General features: G+C 33.0%; 1 protein-coding gene across 2 annotated transcripts in view; it reads left to right on the top strand.

Moving 5' to 3' along the window:
• Positions 1-20,817, top strand: part of LOC118196003 (sialin-like) — a 49,519-nt gene that overhangs the window by 10,026 nt on the left and 18,676 nt on the right. For both annotated transcript variants that reach the window (XM_085815054.1, XM_085815055.1), the window contains exons 3-4: positions 16,803-17,048; positions 18,812-18,995. In XM_085815054.1, coding sequence (XP_085671180.1) covers positions 16,803-17,048; positions 18,812-18,995 — 430 coding nt within the window. The remainder of the gene's footprint in view (positions 1-16,802; positions 17,049-18,811; positions 18,996-20,817) is intronic.

The raw sequence follows: 20,817 nt of genomic DNA, 5'->3' as shown, positions 1-20,817 counted from the left end.
TCACGGACAAATTATTGGACTAAAAGTTAAATATAAGCGTCAAAGATGAAGATATTGGCGAGCATACTGTAGTGCCACAAATTAAAAGAAATATTTTGAAAATAATTTATATAAATAGAAACCATTAACAAATGTTGAATACTTTGTATAAGTTTCAAAGATTCTAAACTCTCCTATTGGACTCATTTTTAGCATAAAATACACTTTACCGAAGATAAAACTGAAAACGCTGATATGTAAAGGTTATCAGACTGCTTAGAAAACGTGCAATAGGAGTTAAATCATTATCTGATCGTTCTGTTTAACTCAATCTGATAACATCAAACAGTTGTGCTAACAAAAATTTGGTATCGAAAGTTATTGACTTTTTATGAGATCATTTCCTGGTGTTTATCCACTTCAGAAAATAAAGTTTAAAAAAAATGTAGAGCAAAAGTTGTTTTTAAATAAACGCACCAGTAAATAGGAAAGATTTTCAAACTCGTTAAAATCAGTAATATTATCTTTTATGAAGTATTTCTGCTTTCTTGAAAGTAAAATATACTGTTTACAAACCTAAGAATGAGGATGATAAATTTTCTCTGCTTTTGTCTATCCTTGAATAAGGGTCAAATTAGCCTCAGCTGAATTTTAAAATTTCCTTTCGGAAACTATGATTTGGAGGCTACATAAGGGCATAGTCCTTAACTTCCTAAACCATGGTCGTTAATTATCAGAAAGAATGTGGAAAACAAACTCTTCAACTGGCAGAGAAATTGATATAGAAAGGAATGCTGTTTTTCTTTAAAAGCTCTGTAAAATTGAAACAAGACATCAGACATTCAACTTGTGCAAAATTTTATTTTCCTTTTAACATCGGGTCATCCGAAATATTTTGAGGTTTACATATTGATAAATACAAAGAATCAGGACAAAAACATAAGAAAATTTCATTAAATCATATAAGCACTGTTTTGTTTTATGACGTTTTACTATGCCTCAGGCAGCTGGAAAACTCCTTTTTCAAAAAATATATTAAGCTTTTTTCATAATGAGTTTACTGAGGTGCTGTTTGATAATCTCTAAAGAAGTGAACTTAAGGCCGTTCAGAGAATTTTGAAGTAACCTGTAAAGATTAAAACCTGAAACGTCATGATATGACCGCTTTTAGAGGTGGTCGTTTTAACATTTTTTTTCATAGTTCTTCAGCGTTACTTTGAGAATGAAAAGAGACTATATCTGCCCTTCAAGAATCTGAAGTCCGCATAAGATTTACTTTGCAATGTTTCATTACTTTATTTCATCTAAATATATTAATCTAAGGTAGATTCATCTAATGAATAAAATAAAATACTTTTGATACAATATAAATACTTTTGATTTATTAAATTTAATTAGTATTAAAAATACGTGCTAAATAATTGTTTAAAATTTTGTTAAAGTAATTAATACTTAAAATATTTTTATAAATATTATAGCAAAATATTTAAAAATGAAACTAATCTATAAAGTAACTTATTAAGTTATGCATTTTATTTAATTTAAAATTTCACATTTCTGAAATCAATGCAAATCACATGTTAGCAGTTATTTCACTACTGAAATATGACTTTATTTATTATTTTTGAAGTAAGGACGAATTTATTTGAATTAATATCGTGACATTATATGAAACATTTTACCGCATACAGCGCAAAAAAGTACAATTTTCGCGAAGATATGATTATGCATAAAGATGTATTCACGGATAAAAATGGAGCGATTTTAAGAATTCCGAAGAAACGTCCAATGTTAAAAGACGATGCATATTTAACGGCGGTTCAATATATATGATGGAAAATCGTCGACAGTCAGCAGAAGCAGAATGGTACATTATTTACTGGATGCTTATATAAACGAGCATCTCGAGATTTGCGCGCTTTGGCTAGCTGCCAAATTCGAACAAATAACTGCGCAATTAATTGAGATTCTAACAGTTTTTCAAGTGATTTGGTAAAGATGCCATCTGTAAGGCGTTTGAAAAGACTGACTTCATGTTGGAAATTGAATCAAGCAATTACTGATATAAATAATATTGCATATATTAAAAGTAAATGTGATGCACTGTCAATCAAAGAACGCATTGTGAATCTTCTCATTGTTCTGTATCTACTTACTTCAACTGCCTTCAACGAGTGAAATTCCATTGCTGTGAGCTCCTGTTTGGAAGCCTCGGAATTGAGGAGAAATTAATGTGAGAATGCTGAATTTGGTTGTTATTTTGTTAGTGAATATCTGCTCTACAACAAATGCTATAATGCTAATCGTGAATATAGTGTTGTGTTTTTGTGTTTTAGGATTACATTTTTCGGTGATTAAAAAGTTATATGGTGGTGTTCTCCAATCTATGTGGTTCCAGTGGTGCAATATTTGAATACCCTTATTAGCTTTGTGCTTCGGTTATAACGTCCTAAGTGCTATATCGCATATCATTCATATTAATCAGTTATTGTGTTCATATTGAAAGGCTGGGAATTAATTCATATAAAACCAAAAATAACATACAACGGTAAGGCACTTTCTGGTTTGTTGAAAATGCGATCAATACAGAAGCAACAACAATTCAAGCTGTTATGGTATGTTCATTATTTTCAAAATACAAAGTAATTATTGGGCTGGTACCAGAACTTAATATGACTGCTAAAGATGAATTAGATATATGTAATAGCTAAAATTAATAATAATAAATTGCACATTCTATAGTATGCAATTTTGTATAGTGTGTAGATAAGGTTAATGATTTTAAACAGTGTATGAAATGTTTGATCGAAAAATTAGTGTTAAGGAAACGTTAACATTTCTACGAAATATTGTAATCTATAATTATGTGATATTTAATTGTGTAATATTAAAAAACACTAAATATTTTTTTATTGATTGCAAATTGCAGTTTTACTACTTTTCGTTTGGTATCTATTCTTCCAAACACTATGTAATTCGCGTTTTTTTTTAAATATTGCCATTATGTATGTTTATTAGATTATCTCAATAAATGAATGTTGGAAATCGGGTTTTATTTTTTATTAAATTTAAGTATATTCCATTTTCTTCGCTTTCTTTTTATATGCTTGTGATAATAAAGAAATTCATAACAAATAGAAACAAAAAGTTTCATCTTGGGGTATTGAACGAAGAGCTTACTTTAACGTACTTAGCTTACTATCGTATACTATATTATTTCAATTATTTCTGTACAGTAACAAAAGGAAAGTTATCGATTATAAAAAGTGCATGAAATAATCATTGTAATCTACAACTATTCTAAAGTGTAGAAACTAAAAATAAGCAAATACATTAACATATAATCGAAGGAAGTGGTGTTAAGAAATATCAGCATTACTACTAAATACGGCAATCCATTATTATTGCACTTTTAATTGCTTACTATTTAAAATACACAATTTTTTTATTAATGAGAAATTTTAGTTCTGTTACCTTCCTTTTGCCATTTATATTTTCAAACAATACTTGTTCATGTTTTTTCTTAAATGGTGCTGTCATGTATGTTGTTTGTTAGGTTATTCTTTCATTTTAGTTTTGAATATGGGAAGTTATTAGATTTACGTATAATTTTGTATGAAATATTTTTGATGACATTTATTAACTACTTTATACAGTCTTTCATTTGCATATCTTGGAGATGTACAAGTTAATGGTTATATTTTATTATTTCACTGTGAAACGCGAATAAGTTTATACTTGAGTTGAGGTAAAATACTGATTATGTTACCTTAAGAACTGCTTCCTAATTTATTATGACAGGAACAATTTTCAATGTCTCTGAGATTTAACAGAAGTAAATGTGATAATGCTGTTATCAAAAACGCTCTTTTTTTACCCACATATATAGCTTTACTTTTATTTATGTCTAATTGAGTTTTATTTACTTAAAACCTAGAATTAATGTTATATACACTGCTCGACATTGAAAATGCAATACCAAGAAGGAGTGGTCAGAAATTTATGCAAATCTTAGAGTAGACGCACGTCACTGAGTTATGCGAATGATGTAAAATGTGCTGCTCTCCGACGCACGTGAAGTAAGATATAAGGGAAGGAACGTGCAGAATGGGCAATATTCGTGTCGTTAATTTCTGCCAGACGAATTATCGAAGAAAGTTGGTTTTTGTCCCGGAGGATACGTGTAATAGGAGAGAATACCAGGCCGCCGTCAACGATGGCACTTCCAGCCCCAGATAGACGATTTTACGAGGGATATGGTGATTGAAATGAGAGGGCGGGTTAGTACTTATGTCAAATCGCAGTTGATAGCCACATGGATGAGAGCACGGTGCATCGGCTATGGCTAACATGGTTGGAACAAGAAAATGTGGGAACAAGGAGGGGTGCAGGTGCAGCCACAGTGAAGTCACCACGCGTGGATCGAGGCATCCGCCGACAAGCTGCGGCGGTCCCGCATGTCACTTGTACCGCGATTCTGCAGCATGTGCAAGATACCCTGGATATTCCCGTGTCGACCAGATACATTTCCCGTCGATTGGTTGAACGCGGCTGCACTCACGGCGTCCGTTAAGAAGACTGCCATTGACCCCACGACATAGACGCCAACGTTTAGAATGGTGCCGAACAGAAGCGATGTGGTTCACACAATGGTGAAACGTCGTGTTCTCAGATGAGTCACGCTTCTGTTTATCCAGTGACAGTCGCCGCATACGTGTGTGGTGTCGACGTGGAGACAGATCTAATCCGACAGTAACTGTGGAACGCCACACCGCGCGACAACGTGGCATAATGATTTGGGGCGCTATTGCCTAAGATTCCAGGTCAGCTTTAGTTCGTATTCAGGGCACTATGACGGCCCAAAGATACTTGGATAATGTACTACGGCCGGTGGCAATCCCCTATACCTTTAGGGGCTGCCTAATGCAATTTTTCAGCAGGATGACGTCCGAACACACAGCACTTGCATCTGCCAATATGCTCTGCAAGGTATACAGATGTTTCACTGGCCACTGTACTCTCCTGACCTGTCACCAATCGAACATGTGTGGGATGTGATTGGACGCCGTTTGCAGACTCTGCCCCTGCCTGGTTCAGAAGACGAACTGTATCAAATGGTTGAAAGGGAATGGAGAGCCATTCCTCAGGACACCATACGCACTCTTATTGACTCTATGCCTAGATGTGTTTCTTCGTGTATCACTGTCCACGGTGGTCCTACATCCTACTGAGCCGACGCCGTTTTCGCTCTGTATTCTGACTATCATTTTGAAATAAAGATCACTTATTGCTGCTTGCTGTCTGTGTCTTTTTTCCAAATTTCATCACTTTCTGACCACTTCTTCTTGGTGTTGCATTTTCAATGTCGAGCAGTGTATTTATAATAACCAATTCATAATTACTCTCACTTAAGGAAAAAAATCTGATGTGTATTCCACATGACTTCCTTGTACAGAATATTAAATTATACGCATTTTTTCTTGCATATCATTTAAACTTATTGGATAGAATTAAATCTACTTTGTCGATAGCGCATAAACCACAATAGAATAAATGCACTTTTTAAAATTCACTATATTTGTTTACCATAGCGACACTCTGGCGCTAGGTTCACTTCACAGCGTTATATATCGTTCATGTTATCACTCAGAATGCACAAAATTTATATCGTTTGAAGAATTATCTAATCGTTGCCACGTGTTCTATTCAAATACTCTAATATATCTAGAACGATGTATAAACGAAATTAAGCAAACGAAGCAAAAAAAAAAGAAACAGTTTTTCTCTGACGATTTAGTATTTCTCATTCAATTAATTCAGTTCTCACTTCGCGAGAAGGCAAAAATACATAAAAACTCAAAATATCTGTATTAAAAATTACAAAGTAAACACTTATCTCATCGAAAAAATTCCGGAAAGGATTAAGCATGATTTAGTTCGCAATAATAAATGAAGGCTTAGTCTCTCTAGGTTGGGAACAAATCTACTATTCTACAACTGTTGAATTCTGTTTGAAACGTAAACAAATATGTCCGCCATGTTATTTAAAATTTAAGGCTTAACCGCACTTAAACAGGCTTTATATTGTTGATAATTGTAAAAATATTTCTTGCAGATTTACTAAAGGCATAAAAACCTTAACCGGAAGATCAGAACAATATAATTCAATAATTTTTAAGGCGTAAAATGCACAATTTACAAACATATAAGAGTAAAGAAACTGAGATCACTGAGCCGGGTAATAGAGTGGATATATATATATATTTATATACGTTTGGCGCGGCCGATTGCAACCGAAACACGAGGTGCACATCTATATGTTATAGCAGTCCTATATACAAAATTTCAACTTTCTGAGGCTACTTGTTTTTAAGTTATGCCAGATACGTACGTACGTACATACGTTCGTACAGACGACACGAAAAATTCTCTTTAGAATTCATTCTAAAGCAGTTTTATAATTTTTTTTGGATGAAAAGAGTCTTTTATTATGTTTTTACGTACAGATGTCACCCAAAAAGATCGTTAAATTGCATTCGATAGCGGTCAAAATGGATATTTTCGTTGAAGTATGCTGTCTGAAACTTTTCGGGATTACATTACTTCCTTTTTACTTCGTACAAGGAAGTAAAAATGACGAAATCTTAAATAATCGCTTCACGCTTGTAATGGCTTCACGGTTCAATAAGGCACCATTAAAAAAACGAAACAAACATTTATTAAAAATTAACGTTCAAAGAATAATAGTAAACTCGGAGCAGTACCTCGTTCCTACAACACAGCGAAATCTACCACCTTTTCTCCTCTGTGGCTAACATACAACTGTCGTCTCTCTCACTTGCTGGGCTCTGGCAGGCAGCTGATTGGCTTACTGCAGCCACATACATGACACCCCTTCGGTAAGATTTTGCTACGCCAACGCGAAGCAGAATCTGAAAACTGAACCAGCAAAATGCAATGCTGAATAATTAATACACTTATTAATATTTGAATCCTCTCACGTTGAAAGGAACAATTACGAACTTAAATGACATATATAAACACTTTTACAAATGTAATACCAATACTCGCCTAGTATCTCAATATATATTTTTTCTTAACCAAATTAATTCAAAATATATGAACATATATACATGAAGTAATAACATACTTTAAAATAAATGCAATAAACATTCATCTCACAACAGATGAACAGATGGCTTGATATAATACCGGAGTTCTGTAATAAAATATATATGCAATACTATTTCAAAACACAATATTATAATGCAACATTAAACCAGTAATTTGTTTTTCAAAACAGCTGGAAAGTAGCTGTCGTACAATTCCGGAACAAAAGAAAAATAACTAATGCAAAGTTTTAAACATATTAGTTAATACTTAGTTCACACCTACTTCATTCACCAACTAGTCTTGAAAGACTATCTGCATTTTTTAATTGTGCACCAGGGCAATGAGAAATATGAATATTATAACGCTGAAGTGCCATTGCCCATCTCTGTAATTTGGCAGAATACGGTGCCGACTTATGCAAATATAATAATGGATTATGGTCTATAATCAGCTCGATTTATTCGATCCAAACACCCAACACTCGAACTTTTTTAATGACCACACAACGGCGTAAGCCTCGCGTTCAATAGTTGACCAGTTCTGCTGAGTTTTCGAAAGTTTTTGACTGGCAAAGCTGATAGGATGCAAACTGCCTCTGCTGTCTCGTTGTGAAAAGCAAGCACTAACACCATATAAACTAGCATCACACTGTATGGTGTAAGGTTTTTCTGGTTTTGGAGTGTACAGTTTTGGTGCTTCACACAGTCGACGTTTCAAATCTTGAAATGCTGATTCCTCAACATCAGTCCATGGAATTATCTCAGGAATTTTCTCTTTCGTAAGCTCCGTCAATGGGCGAGCTATTTCTGCATAATTCTTTATGTAATCACGATAATAGTTGAATAAGCCTAATGCACTCTTTAGAGCAGTTTTTGTTTTAGGACTTTTTATAATTTCGATGGCTTGTAATTTTTCAGGATCACGTTGATGTCTTCCAGCTCCTATTATATGTCCTAAATACTTTATCTCCGAACGTGCAAAAACACATTTCTTTACGTTCACCTTAAATATGAGATCACTTAATGTAGTTAGCACAGCATCTAAATGTTTGAGATGCGAATTCCAGTCTGGTGAAAAAATAGCAATATCATCAATATATGCTTTGCAAAAATCACTATGTTTTCTTAAGGCATCATTCATCACTCGCAGAAAAATAGAAGCTGCATTTTTTAATTCGAAAGGCATCACCTTCCAACGGTCTTGGGAACGATGTGTCTTGAATGATGTTAAATCGCGACTTTCTTCTTCTAAAGGTATTTCCCAGTAACCTTTCAAAACATCTAAACTGGTGATAATATTCGCGTGTCCAATTTTATTGATTAAATCAGTCATATTCTCCATTGGAAAATCAACAGGCTTGGTTACTTGATTCAACAATATAAAATCAATACATAAACGCATACTTCTGTCTTTCTTGGCAACACATACGACTGGGTATGCTATTTCAGCTTCACTTGGTTCAATAAGACCCAAGCTTTCTAATTCCTCGATCTGTTTATCTACGCCAGGTTTCAAAGATTCTGGGATCATATAGATATATGGTTTTTTTTTCTTTCAGCTCCGGGTAACAACCGAATTCTATGTTCACCAACGCTGGCTATTTGGATCTCACCAGAAAATAACGCGATGTGCTTGAGTAAAAGCTCGTGTAATTCCTTTTGTTTGCTACCTTCTAAATGACTAATATCCACCTCGATGTCCCTTCTAGTTGCAGCGCAATCCACTTTATTTGGAGTTGGATAAATAATTTCCCCAAACTCAGAATCATCTTCAAATATCACTCCCACAGTTTGTGCTCGAACAGTTTGTGCTTTTCTTATTTTGCTTACATGAACATGCCCCACACTCCCATCAGGTAATTTAACCTTATAAGAATGAGGATTTACTCTTTCAACAGTTTCACCTGGACCTGTCCACCTAGCATATAGCTTGTTGCTAGAGTCTGGTATAAGTAAATATACTAGATCACCATTTTTAAATTCTTTCATACTTTTGTGACGGTTAAAATAATATGCGTAAGCTTCTTGTTTTTCCGCAGCAGATAAAGAAGCGAGCTCAGATGCTTTCTCTAAATTTATCTTTAATTCTTGGAGATAATCAATTGCTAAATTACTCAGATTAAGAGGTAATGGTATTTCACCGGACCATGATGATTTTAACACAGCTAAGGGACCTCTAGCTTCACGACCGTACATAAGCATAAATGGAGATACACCTGTAGTGCAATTTGGAACTTCACAATGCGCAAAAAGTAAATAAGGCATGTGCTTGTCCCAATTAACAAGACCTGTGCGAATTACATGATGTAACATTTGTTTAAATACCCGATTTCATTTTTCCACTGAGCCGTTTGATGCTGGGTAACCAGGTGTCGAAAAACGAGGATGGGTTCCTAACCTTTTTTCGAATTCTTGAGTTAATTGTGAGGTAAAATTAGTGCCTTGATCACTACAAATTATTTCTGGAATGACGGTTCTCATAAAAATATCTAAAAGAGCATCACAAGTAGCTTTAGCGGAAAGACTTTTTAAAGGTATGACTTCTGGCCATTTTGAATGATTATCTATCAAACACAAACAATATTTATGTTTCCTTTTTGAAGGAGGTGAAATTTCACCAATAATATCTATATTTGCTGTATGAAAGGGATATGGCGCGCGAACAATAGGAGTAATCAGAATTTTATCCGATTGTCTTTCCGGACTTTTTAATTGACATCTTTCGCATGTTCTACAGTTTTCTACATCTTTGGATATGTTCGGCCAATAAAATGAAAGCTTAATTCTTTCTTTAGTTTTCCTCATATCTAAATGATTTCCGAACATGGAATCATGAGCTAATTGAAGGAGTTTATTTCGATAATTCTCGGGCAAAACTAACTGTTGTATGTTTTCCCCACAAATCTTTTCTTTATGAAATAATAATTCGTCCTGTAGAAAGAAATTATTCTTCCCTAATTCTGCGTCCTTAAAAGAATTTATTAATGTTTGACGGTTTCTCTGATCGACCTTAAATTTATTCGATTCCGAATAACTGTTTAGTCTTTGATCATGCTGATTCGCAGCTGAGCTATAAAAAAGATTTACATTGGACAGTTCAACGGCGCCAACCTCAAGTTCTTTTTGTTTATGAGTGTCCGGTTTCGTCTCAGGATTCACTCTCGTCTTCAAATATGCGATCCCATACATCTGGTGAAATTAAATATTGAACACTGAGCTTATCTGTCAACGCGAAAAGAGCTTCTACGCGCGAATATAGACAACTATTTGGTTTTTTGTAATAAATGGGAACAGTTGCTAACGTTGCCTCTATGACGTCGCCAAATGCAGAACTTAAAATGATTTTACCCTTACTTTCTAATTTTAAATCAGGAATTAATGTAGTGTTCAAAATGGGTATTTCCGTACCTGAATCTTTTATAGATCCTACTTGCTTCCCTGCAATGTAAATAGTAATCTTTTCCAAGGAATAAAAATTAAGTTTTCCGTCGGAACACTCGCGTTTTTGTAAATGTTTAAAATTTACATTTGTAACAATCGCATTGTCCTTCGGTTTACTTGACGTGTTAACTTTCGGTTTGACCGGAAAATTATCGTTCTGTTTACCTCTCAAATTTACTTCGCCAGTTCGGGCAATCCTTAGCCAAATGTAAACTACTACTACACACGTAACATTCTCGCGGTTTAAACGAATGTTTCTGTTCATTTACCACTGAATCTTTTCTTAGCGCTGGTGGAATATATTTAGAGTTTTTGTTGCATGAATCATGAAAATTTGTGCGTTTTTCACCTCTTATGTCATCAAGAAATTTACCTTTTGCGATGAAATAAGTGTCGCATTCCTTCGCTAGTTCTTCTGGACGTAGCCAAATTTCACCTTGTCGAACTGCAACATGGCACGCCAAATCACTATCCAATGTTTGAAAAAGCTTGTCAGAAATTATTAAGTTAATTAAAGACTCAAAATCATTGACGTTTCTGCTTTTACAATAATGGATCCAACATGATCTTAAACGAGAGGCGAACTGCAAATGAGTTTCCCCCGTCAACCTTTGAGCTTGGCGAAAATTTTCTAAACATATAATTGGCGATAGTTCATATTCCTTAAGGATAAAAGATTTAATTTTTTTCATAATCTTTCAAATCATCATCTTTAATATATAACAGAATATTAGAAGATTTATCACCTATCAGTTTAAGTAAAATTTCAGACTTAAACTCATTTGGTACGTTCTTATGCTTAAAAGCCCTTTCTATTGAATCAAAAAATAAGTTCAATGCTTCACCCTTTTTTAGGTACAGAAATCGATAATGCCTGTACAGCTTTCAAAAGCTTGTCTAATGAAAGTTTATTTTCTACGTTGTTACTAGATTCGTTGCTACTTTCGATTTGCATCAAACGCAGTTTCGCAATTTCTGCTGACTTTTTCCTTTCTTCAACCGTAGTATTAAGGAATTCAATAACAAGATCTTTATCTTTCAAATATTCTTTAGAACTTAAAAGCTTATCTTTTAATTCTACGACTTTAAACTAGAATCGGCTTCTTCACCGAAATCAAATCACTTTTAATTACTCCCTTAAACATATTTATAAGAAATTTTCCTTAAAATTACAACAAAAACCTTTTCTCAAAATCCAGTCACCTTCGTTCTCTCTCGTTCTCGTAAGAGAGCGTGCTGTAATGGCTTCACGGTTCAATAAGGCACCATTAAAAAAACGAAATAAACATTTATTAAAATTAACGTTTAAAGAATAATAGTAAACTCGGAGCAGTACCTCGCTCCTACAACACAGCGAAATCTGCCACCTTCCTCCTCTGAGGCTAACATGAAACTGTCGTCTCTCTCACTTGCTGGGCTCTGGCAGGCAGCTGATTGGCTTACTGCAGCCAGATACATGAAATGGTACTTTTCCGTTTTGCTGGCGCAAACGATAAAGTCGCCAATAATGGTACAACTGATGCCAAACGGAATATCTTCGCTGGTAACCTTTTACCCTTCATTTTCAAAACAAGTCGCAGCAATTTATCAGACTGATTTTTTCTTTCAATACTGGCATACAATTACATAGAATTTTTACTAGTTAAATTTTATGCCTTAAGACCAAGTGAGGCGAAAATATAGAAAAGGCAAATCAAGGGTTAAATTCATCAAATCTAATGAGAATGCACTAGCGAAGTAAAGCACTGCGGTTTTACATAATTTCTGAGTAAGGTATTCGTACGAATTCAAATAATTCTTGCATTTAAACTTGTATTCCATAAGATTTAATTTAAGATTTAACTTGAAATTAATGTAAATAATTACTGAGAGAATTAGATTTTTGTAGCGTAGTTTACATGAGATGAGGTCACTTGGGGTCACGTGATACGAACTGGCGAATCAGGATGTTGAACCCTGAAAGCATAATAAATTCTTAAATTAATGTCTTTTTACAAATTTATTGGCTTTATTTATTAGCTTTTTACAAAAATTTAAACCATATTGAAATGTTTATGCCTTTAAAATAAAAAAATTCTTAGAACTAACATTTGTTAACATTTTTACTTCCTTGTACGAAGTAAAAAGGAAGTATTGTAATCGCGAAAAGTTTCAGGCAGCATATTTAACGAAAATATCCATTTTGACAGCTATCGAATACAATTTAACGATGTTTTTGCGTCATATCTGTACGTAAAGACAGAATAAAATACTCTTTTCCTTCAAAAAAATTATAAAACTGCTTTAAAATGAATTCTGAAGAGAATTTTTCGTGGAGTCTGTACGAACGTTTGTACGTACGTATCTCGCATAACTCAAAAACGAGTAGCCGCAGAACGTTGAAATTTTGTATATAGGACTGCTATAACATGTAGATGTGCACCTAGTATTTTGGTTGCAATCGGCTGCACCAAACGTATATAAATATATTTATATGTATATCCACTCTGTTACCCAGCTCAGTGATCTCAGGTTCTTTACACTTATATGTTTGTAAATTGTACATTTTTTGGTTTAAAAATGATTGTATTATGTTGTTTTTATCTTTCGGTTAAAGTTTTTATGACTTTAGTAAATCTGTACGCAATATTTTTAGAATTATCAACAATTTTAAAGTTGTCTAAGTGCCGCTAAGCCTAATAATTTTTTTGATGGCCGCCATTGCTTGTTTACATGTGAAATAGCAGAATAGTGGATTTGTTGCCAATCTAGAGAAACTTAGTTTCACAACAACAAAGATAACGCATTCATTTATTATTGCCAATTAAATCATGCTTAATTTTTTTCTGGAATTTTTTCCGAGGAAATAAGTGTTTAAGATTTACTTCGTAATTTTTAATATACATATTTTGAGTTTTTATGTATTTTTGCCTTCTCGCGAAGTGAGAACTGAATTAATTAAATGAGAAATACTCAATCGTCTGTGAAAAAACTTTCCTTTTTTTTTTTTTTTTTTTTTTTTTTTGCTTAATTTCTTTTATACATCATTCTAGCTTTATTATAGTATTTGAATAGAACATGTGGCAAAGATTAGATAATTCTATTCTTTAAATGATATAAATTTTTTGCATTATGAAATATAATATGAACGAAATATATAAGTTAACTGTTATATAATTATTGGCTTATATAACAGTTAACTTAGTTTCCGTTATATAATTATTAATACTGTTAAGTGAATCTAGCGCCAGAGTGTCGCTATGGTAAACAAATACTAGAGTTAATTTTAAAGAATGCATTCATTCTATTGTGGCTTATGCGCTGTCGGCGAAGTAGATTTAATTCAATTCAATAAGTTTAAATAAAATGCAAGAAAAAATGCGTATAATTTAATATTCCGTATAAGGAAGTCATGTGGTGTACACATCAGATTTTTTTTTTTTTTTTTTTTTTTTTTTTTGTGTGTGTGTATATATATACTGTATGCTGTCGCGAACAAAGTCTGCTTGGCGAGATTTACTCCCGCGAAACGGAAAAGTACCATAGTCGTAACTTAGAATATTTAAAAACTATAGTTTAAAGTACTGAAAATAATTAAGGCTATTATTAATTATGCATATTTAGTCTAAAGAGAAAAAATTGTATTATCTTCTAGTTTTCGGGAAATGATAAAATATTTAAACTTTAGATAAATACAAGGAATACAAAATTTTAAAAAAGAAGAAAAATATATTTATTATTAAGCTTATTTTTCTGCGTAAATCAATGTGTAACACGAGGACATAATAACGACATTTTCACATCTGTTGCAAAAAAGGTGGAATTTTGCGAACATTTAGGCGTCGTTAAGACATCGTGATACGATGCTTTCACAACCAAAATATCACCTGCGAAAGACGCAATGACGACGTCTATGTGACAAAATCCTCATCTGCAAAGACATAATAAAGACGTCTTTGCAACGATTGCAAAACAGTGGAGTTTCACGGACATCTGGGCGTCTTAAAGACGACATATTGCAACGTTTTTGCGACACGACTCGCAACCAGTTTGCAACGTTGTTAAGACGTTGCCTTGCTACTTGGGGAGTGACATAAAACATGCCAGCCATAATCAATAAGCTTTTGTCTGACTATCATCGAAATATGGGGCCGAGTGTTGTCATGATAAGAAATAACATCTCGATGATACCCCCTTCTGGTAGCTTAGCTTCGATTTCTGCTTTTAAAACTGATATTTTGGGAACGGCATTTTTTCGAATTTATTGTCTGATATTATGGCAATAATTCATAGTACATAATTCTTTTGTAGTCCCACCCTACACAAAGCACTGCTTTTTTTGGGATGCAGCCTCCTATCTTGATGTTACTAGAGGAGGTTTTTCAGATAGGATTTTTTTTTCTTGTAATATTGTAGCATAGTATTATCTTCTCGTCACTAGTAATGTGCCTTTTCAATAAAACAGCTACTTTTGTCTGACTATTTTGTCTGACGATTTTTTTCCGCAAAAAATCACATGCTAAAACTCCAACAGGCATATTCTGCTCTTAAAGTATTGCAGAAATGTATGTGATGTCCTTCATCTATCTTATCGCTATACCTGAAAGAATGGAAGGTCAGATAGATTCTAGAGACTAGATGATAATGGCGTACTAAGCCCTATCCTTTGATTTACATATATATTCCATATGAAGATTCATTTGATTATTAACCTGTACATAATGTGTAAATAAATATTTTATCTTAAACATGTGCGCTTATATGTAGAATTTACAATAAGAGAATTAAGATTTGGAATAGAGCAAGTAATTTCGTTTTTGAACTACCTTTTGTTTTATAGTGCATCCTGTGAACCGGAAAATAAGATTACAATAAGACCCCGATTAACGCTGACCCTTTGAGCGCTATTCCGGTTTAACGCGTTTTTATTGGAATAGTGGGATTTCCTGAAAACTGCGCGAAGCATTCGGCTTCCCCGAAATTGAAAGTAATTATTATACGTATCAAACGTATTTTTATTATTTCAAACATTTGTTGCTGTTATTGTAAATATAAATTTATGTAACGTAATGTTTGATATAATGTTGGATAAATATTATAATCTTTAGTTTTTAATATTGATGATATTAAGAAACACGAAAACGAAGCGACAAGGAAAAGCATGTCGCTAGAAACTAAAATGTTAGTGTTTAGAAGATTAGATAGTGGTGAACGACAATGTCAATGTCGCATTGAACTTGTCAACTTGAACAATAAAGACACTTCTCAAGAATAAAGAAACAATTGCGTAATCAACAACTAGAACTACAAAAACCTTTGTACTATAATGAACCGTTCTAAAAATAATAGAATAGAGGAGATGGAAAAACGACTTCCTATATTAACGACAAAATTGAACGCAATGTGTCATTAAGCCAAGCTATTATATAATGGAAAAAGCGAGAAGAAATTTTAATCACTTTCATATTGAAACAGGTGAACTGAAACTTTCGTTGCAAGTCGAGAGTGGTTTAATAGATTTAAACATCGAAATAATTTTCATAACACACAGATTGCAGAAGAAACACTGAGTGGAGATATAAAAGCGGCGGCTGAATTCCCAGTGATATTAAGAACAATAATTAAATGAGGAAATTGTCCTTTAATGTGGATGAAACGGTCCTATTTTGGAAAAGAATGCCAAAATACATATTTGTATCCCGTGAAAAATTTAAAAACCAGGATTTAAAGCTGCGAAAGATCACTTAAAAATATCAAAATCAACTTTACCTATAATTTGGGAGTCTAATAAAAAATAATGTATAACTACGAAAATTTTCTAGAACTGGTTCACTGAACATTTTTGCCCGTCTATTAAACGCTATCGTGAAATCAAAAAAACTGAACCAAAAGCGTTACTTTTAATCACCGTAGAATCGAAATATAGAAAAAATTGGTATGTTATTTCAGACAAAATCCGATTTTGTGTCAAATTACCTATGTTAGAACAATGCTATATATAAATCTAATATATATCTTAAGTCGCGCTTTCGAGGCATGAAAAACGCAAATTTGAATTTTGTCAATCGGCCCAATAGAACGAGAGATATAGAACTGCCCCCCCCCTTTTTTATTTTTGCGCAGTGTACATATACGTGGTACTGCAAATTATTATTAGCAAATACCATAACTTATGGTATAAAAGAAAGCATGTTTTTAATTAGCTATATGTAATTTTCTAAACGTGAAGAATAAGTGTTTCATGAAAATGTTATAAATTAACAGATGCAAAATTGCTTCTTTTTCTTTCAGAAAATACATAACCATAAAAAATTTAAGTGGAGCCCAGAAATGGAAGGACAGATTTTGGGAGCCGTGTACTATGGGCAGCTTTTTGGCTTCCTACCCGGTGGGCGCATGGCAGAAATATATGGCGGAAAAAGAACTCTCATAATTTTCCTAGCTGTTTCATCTTTCTGTACAGCTTTAATACCCATCACAGCTCATTTATCTGTGTATGCACTCATTGTATGCAGATTTTTGATTGGATTCGCGACGGTAAGTTTTACCTCAATTTTTTTTTAAATACATCTCTCCAAGTTCTCATCTGAGCAATAAATAAAAAAACCGTCATATGAAATTTGTTATTTGAAATTAAAAATCTAAAATTGACAAGCTCAGTTTAATTTTCAGGGCTGACTTCGTATTTGCTAAATGAATTTGTATAAAGCAGAATCCCCCAAGTCAAACCAAAACTGTTTAAAACAGAATACTTCTGTTTTACACTTGTATCTATCCTAGACTTGCACAAATGTATAACTAGAATATTAAAAAAAAAAAAAAAAAAAAAAAAAAACGTGAAGTAAACAAATTAGAAAATAGGTACAATTTGAAAGATGAAACTGCGGTGGAAAGCTGTGGAACTTTTCAAGAGGGTGCAAGACCATCCGATATCACAAGATATCCGATATCAGTGACATTATCAAACCGACTATAGAATCAAAGTGAGCAAAATATCTCTAGAGGACTTCTAAAATTTCTTTAACGTCGGATGTTTTCGTCTTTGTATTGCTGAACGGCATGACGCAGTAGAATACTCACGGCGTTACAGATGGTTTCAGATTCTTCTGCTACTACAGGAAGACCTTATTTAGGGAAAAAACTACGCAATAGCGTAGGCTTCATAGCAGCGAACTGTTTGTTAAAAGACCTGCTATCTGCATATTTTTCTCATCATTTTATTTAGAACCTGATAAGTGAGTAGGTGCGTTAGCATCTGAGATGAAACTCAGATAAACGAATCGAGCACTTTACTATAGAGCTAATCATCTGTACTACTATAGAGCACTTTACTATAGAGCTAATCATCCTAATGATTCTCGAAGAATACCACAAGTAGCAGGACCACAGAATGAGAAACTGTAAATTAAACTGCACAGGAAAAAAAAACTTTAAGCCAGCGGCCTTTTTCGAATTTACTTTCTCATTCTTACTAAAGAGATGCTTCTACCATCCCAAAGCAAGTGAGACTATTAGTGACATCGTTCACTCGAACTGAAAAATACTTTACCAATATCTTTCGAGCCATTTTAATATTTCTGGAAATGAAAAGAGCAAGAAGGATTAGTTAATGGCTTTTATTTCCCCTTTTCTATCATCGAACTTCGAATTATTAGTCACGAATACAATTAATAATCATTCAAACATCGCAGAATGTATCAGAGGGAAAATTTAGAACTATCTGAAATTTTGAACGCTCAAGGACCTGCCATGCCTTAATTTCGTTATAAGTCTTAGAGTCTTTTACTTTTATGTGTCGATATAATAAATATTTACAGAGTATTTATATATTATGTACTTCTACGAATGTTAAACATCTTTTCAGTTGTACCCCTTTGGTCAACAGCCATTTTATTTCTGGTAACTGGATTTCACTTGTACTAGGTTTTTCTTGGGAAGCCTGTGTAGTTTTGAGATTTCGTTTCCGATGAAGGATTAAAACAAACATTCTGAAACACATTAATTTTCAGAACTTCTAACAGTAAAATGTGAAAAATATTTTGAAGTGATATTTGATTATAGAAGATAGTATTAAGAATTACTTTAAAAGATCAAAATTTCAATTCTAAATAGTGTCTTTTGAATACCTTTTTAGTTAAGTATGGTGTTATTCTAGACCCACATTCTATTACAGATAATTATTTTTAGTTATTTAATCTTGTGCTTTACAGGATCTTTATTTTAAATTTCATTTCAGATCCTCAAATCACATTTAACAACTGTTAGTAATGATATGAACTACAGTTTATTTCTTCTTACAGGCTCCAGTGTTACCTATACTCTTTTACCTGATTTCTCGATGGATCCCGTACTCAGAGAGAAGTTTTACTTCATCATTTGTTTTAGCTGGATATGGTTTGGGAGCATTTCTTTCTTTCATATCCTCTGGAGTCCTTTGTGCCTCCGATTTTCTGGGTGGCTGGCCTGCTGTCTTTTATACCGGAGGTAATTTTCACACCTCTTTTTTCTTCGTATATGATGCTACTTCGAATACATACTACTTCTGAAACGTTTCTGCATCAATCAGCTGTTAAAAGTTTTAAGAATATTCACCTATTGACTGTAAAATGTATTTATTTTCATTGTAAAACTTTATTACCATCCTTTTTTCTTTGTTATGTTATTACTCGCATTTAGTAAATTTAACTTTTATAAAAAAAAGAAAATTGCTTTTACAGTTCATTCTTTTTCTAAACCACATCGTAAAATGGATTTAAAATGGAATCAAATGGGATTGTTTTCGTGTCTTATGCGCGTATATACATATCTAACGTAACTCAAAAATGATGAGACGTAGAACGTTGAAATTTTGTTCATGTACTGCTATAACATTAAATTTCGCATCTTCCTTTTTTATTGCAACTGGCAGTACCAAACATATATTTTATATATATATATATATACCCATCCCCTTACCCTGCTTAAAAGTCCTTATTCAACCTTTAATTTCGCATTTGTTGGCCGCAGTAATATACTTCCAATCAGAAATCTTTTAAACGACGAAAATACTCATGTTTTTGGTGATGTCAAATTTAAAAAAAAAAAATTAATTTTCAGCAAATAACAAAATCATCTAACTTTTAATTCGGTCTTCCGCTTCTTATACTTTTATTTGGAGAAGTTTAAAACCCGTTATGAAAAAATCTCATGTGTACACCACATGACTTCCTTGTACGGAATATTAAATTATACGCATTTTTTTTTTCATTTCGTTTAAACTTATTTGATTGAATTAAACCTACTTGGCCGACAGCGCATAAAGCACAATAGAATACATTCTTTAAAATTCTCTCTATTTGTTTACCATAGCGATACTCGGGCGCTAGGTTCACTTAATAGTATATAAAACAGAATCACTTGGTTAGAAAAATAGGGCTTTTAATGGATAAACTGGCCGACCTTGACACAAACCTGTGCCATACTTAGTCAGCCATATAGACAAATAGTAATTCAGTGTCCAGCACCAACTACCAACACCACAAAATAACTGTGAATTATCGTAAGGAGTATCCAACACTCCTAGTAATATAGCAAGAATCAACTATTTAATCAATTTGCATTATGCGAACCAAACGAATTATGTCTATTATTTGTACTGCAATATGTAAATTAGGACCATCTGTACCTGTTTATAAATGTATCTTAAGTACCATCACTATGTAGTTATGTTTTATGTATGTATATGTATAATGCATCCAATGATTCTATACTCAATGTAATTATGCGTCTTGTATTTGTATATATATGTTCTAGTATAAATGTTACTGTATTGATCATTAACTGTATTAATCGTTGCTGCATTATTGTATTAATATTATTTAGCATCATCAAATTAATAGCACCAATTGAACCTTATTACGTACTTTCAAGTCTACGAGACTAAGGTACTATGTGCATTAAGATTGTGAGCCCAATAATTACTATGTGCCTAATACTATGTATATATATCCTCGTATGTATGATAATGTAACCATGCATCCGAATATCAGGCAACATCACGCAACATGACACTTTACCGCATAGTGTTAATCTAAAGTCTTAATTCCAAAAAAAAATCCATTGCATTAACTAACTTCTATAGCATTCATACTTGCCAACCTATGACACTCAAAAATCAGGAGATTTTTTTAAGAAATCGGGAGATTTTTCACAATGTTAAAAAGACTTTTTAAATAAGGAAAATATAGTTTTTAATAATGAATTAACTTTAAATAGTAACTAATTCTTAAATGCAAGCAACACAAAAATACCTTATACATAAAAAACA

Source organism: Stegodyphus dumicola, chromosome 4 (genome assembly GCF_044657685.1).
Source record: "Stegodyphus dumicola isolate Sdum_Otavi_A_Nest chromosome 4, ASM4465768v1".
Taxonomy (NCBI): Eukaryota; Metazoa; Arthropoda; class Arachnida; order Araneae; family Eresidae; genus Stegodyphus; species Stegodyphus dumicola.
Note: the sequence above shows the minus strand (reverse complement) of the source record. Positions and strands in the feature narration are given on the sequence as shown.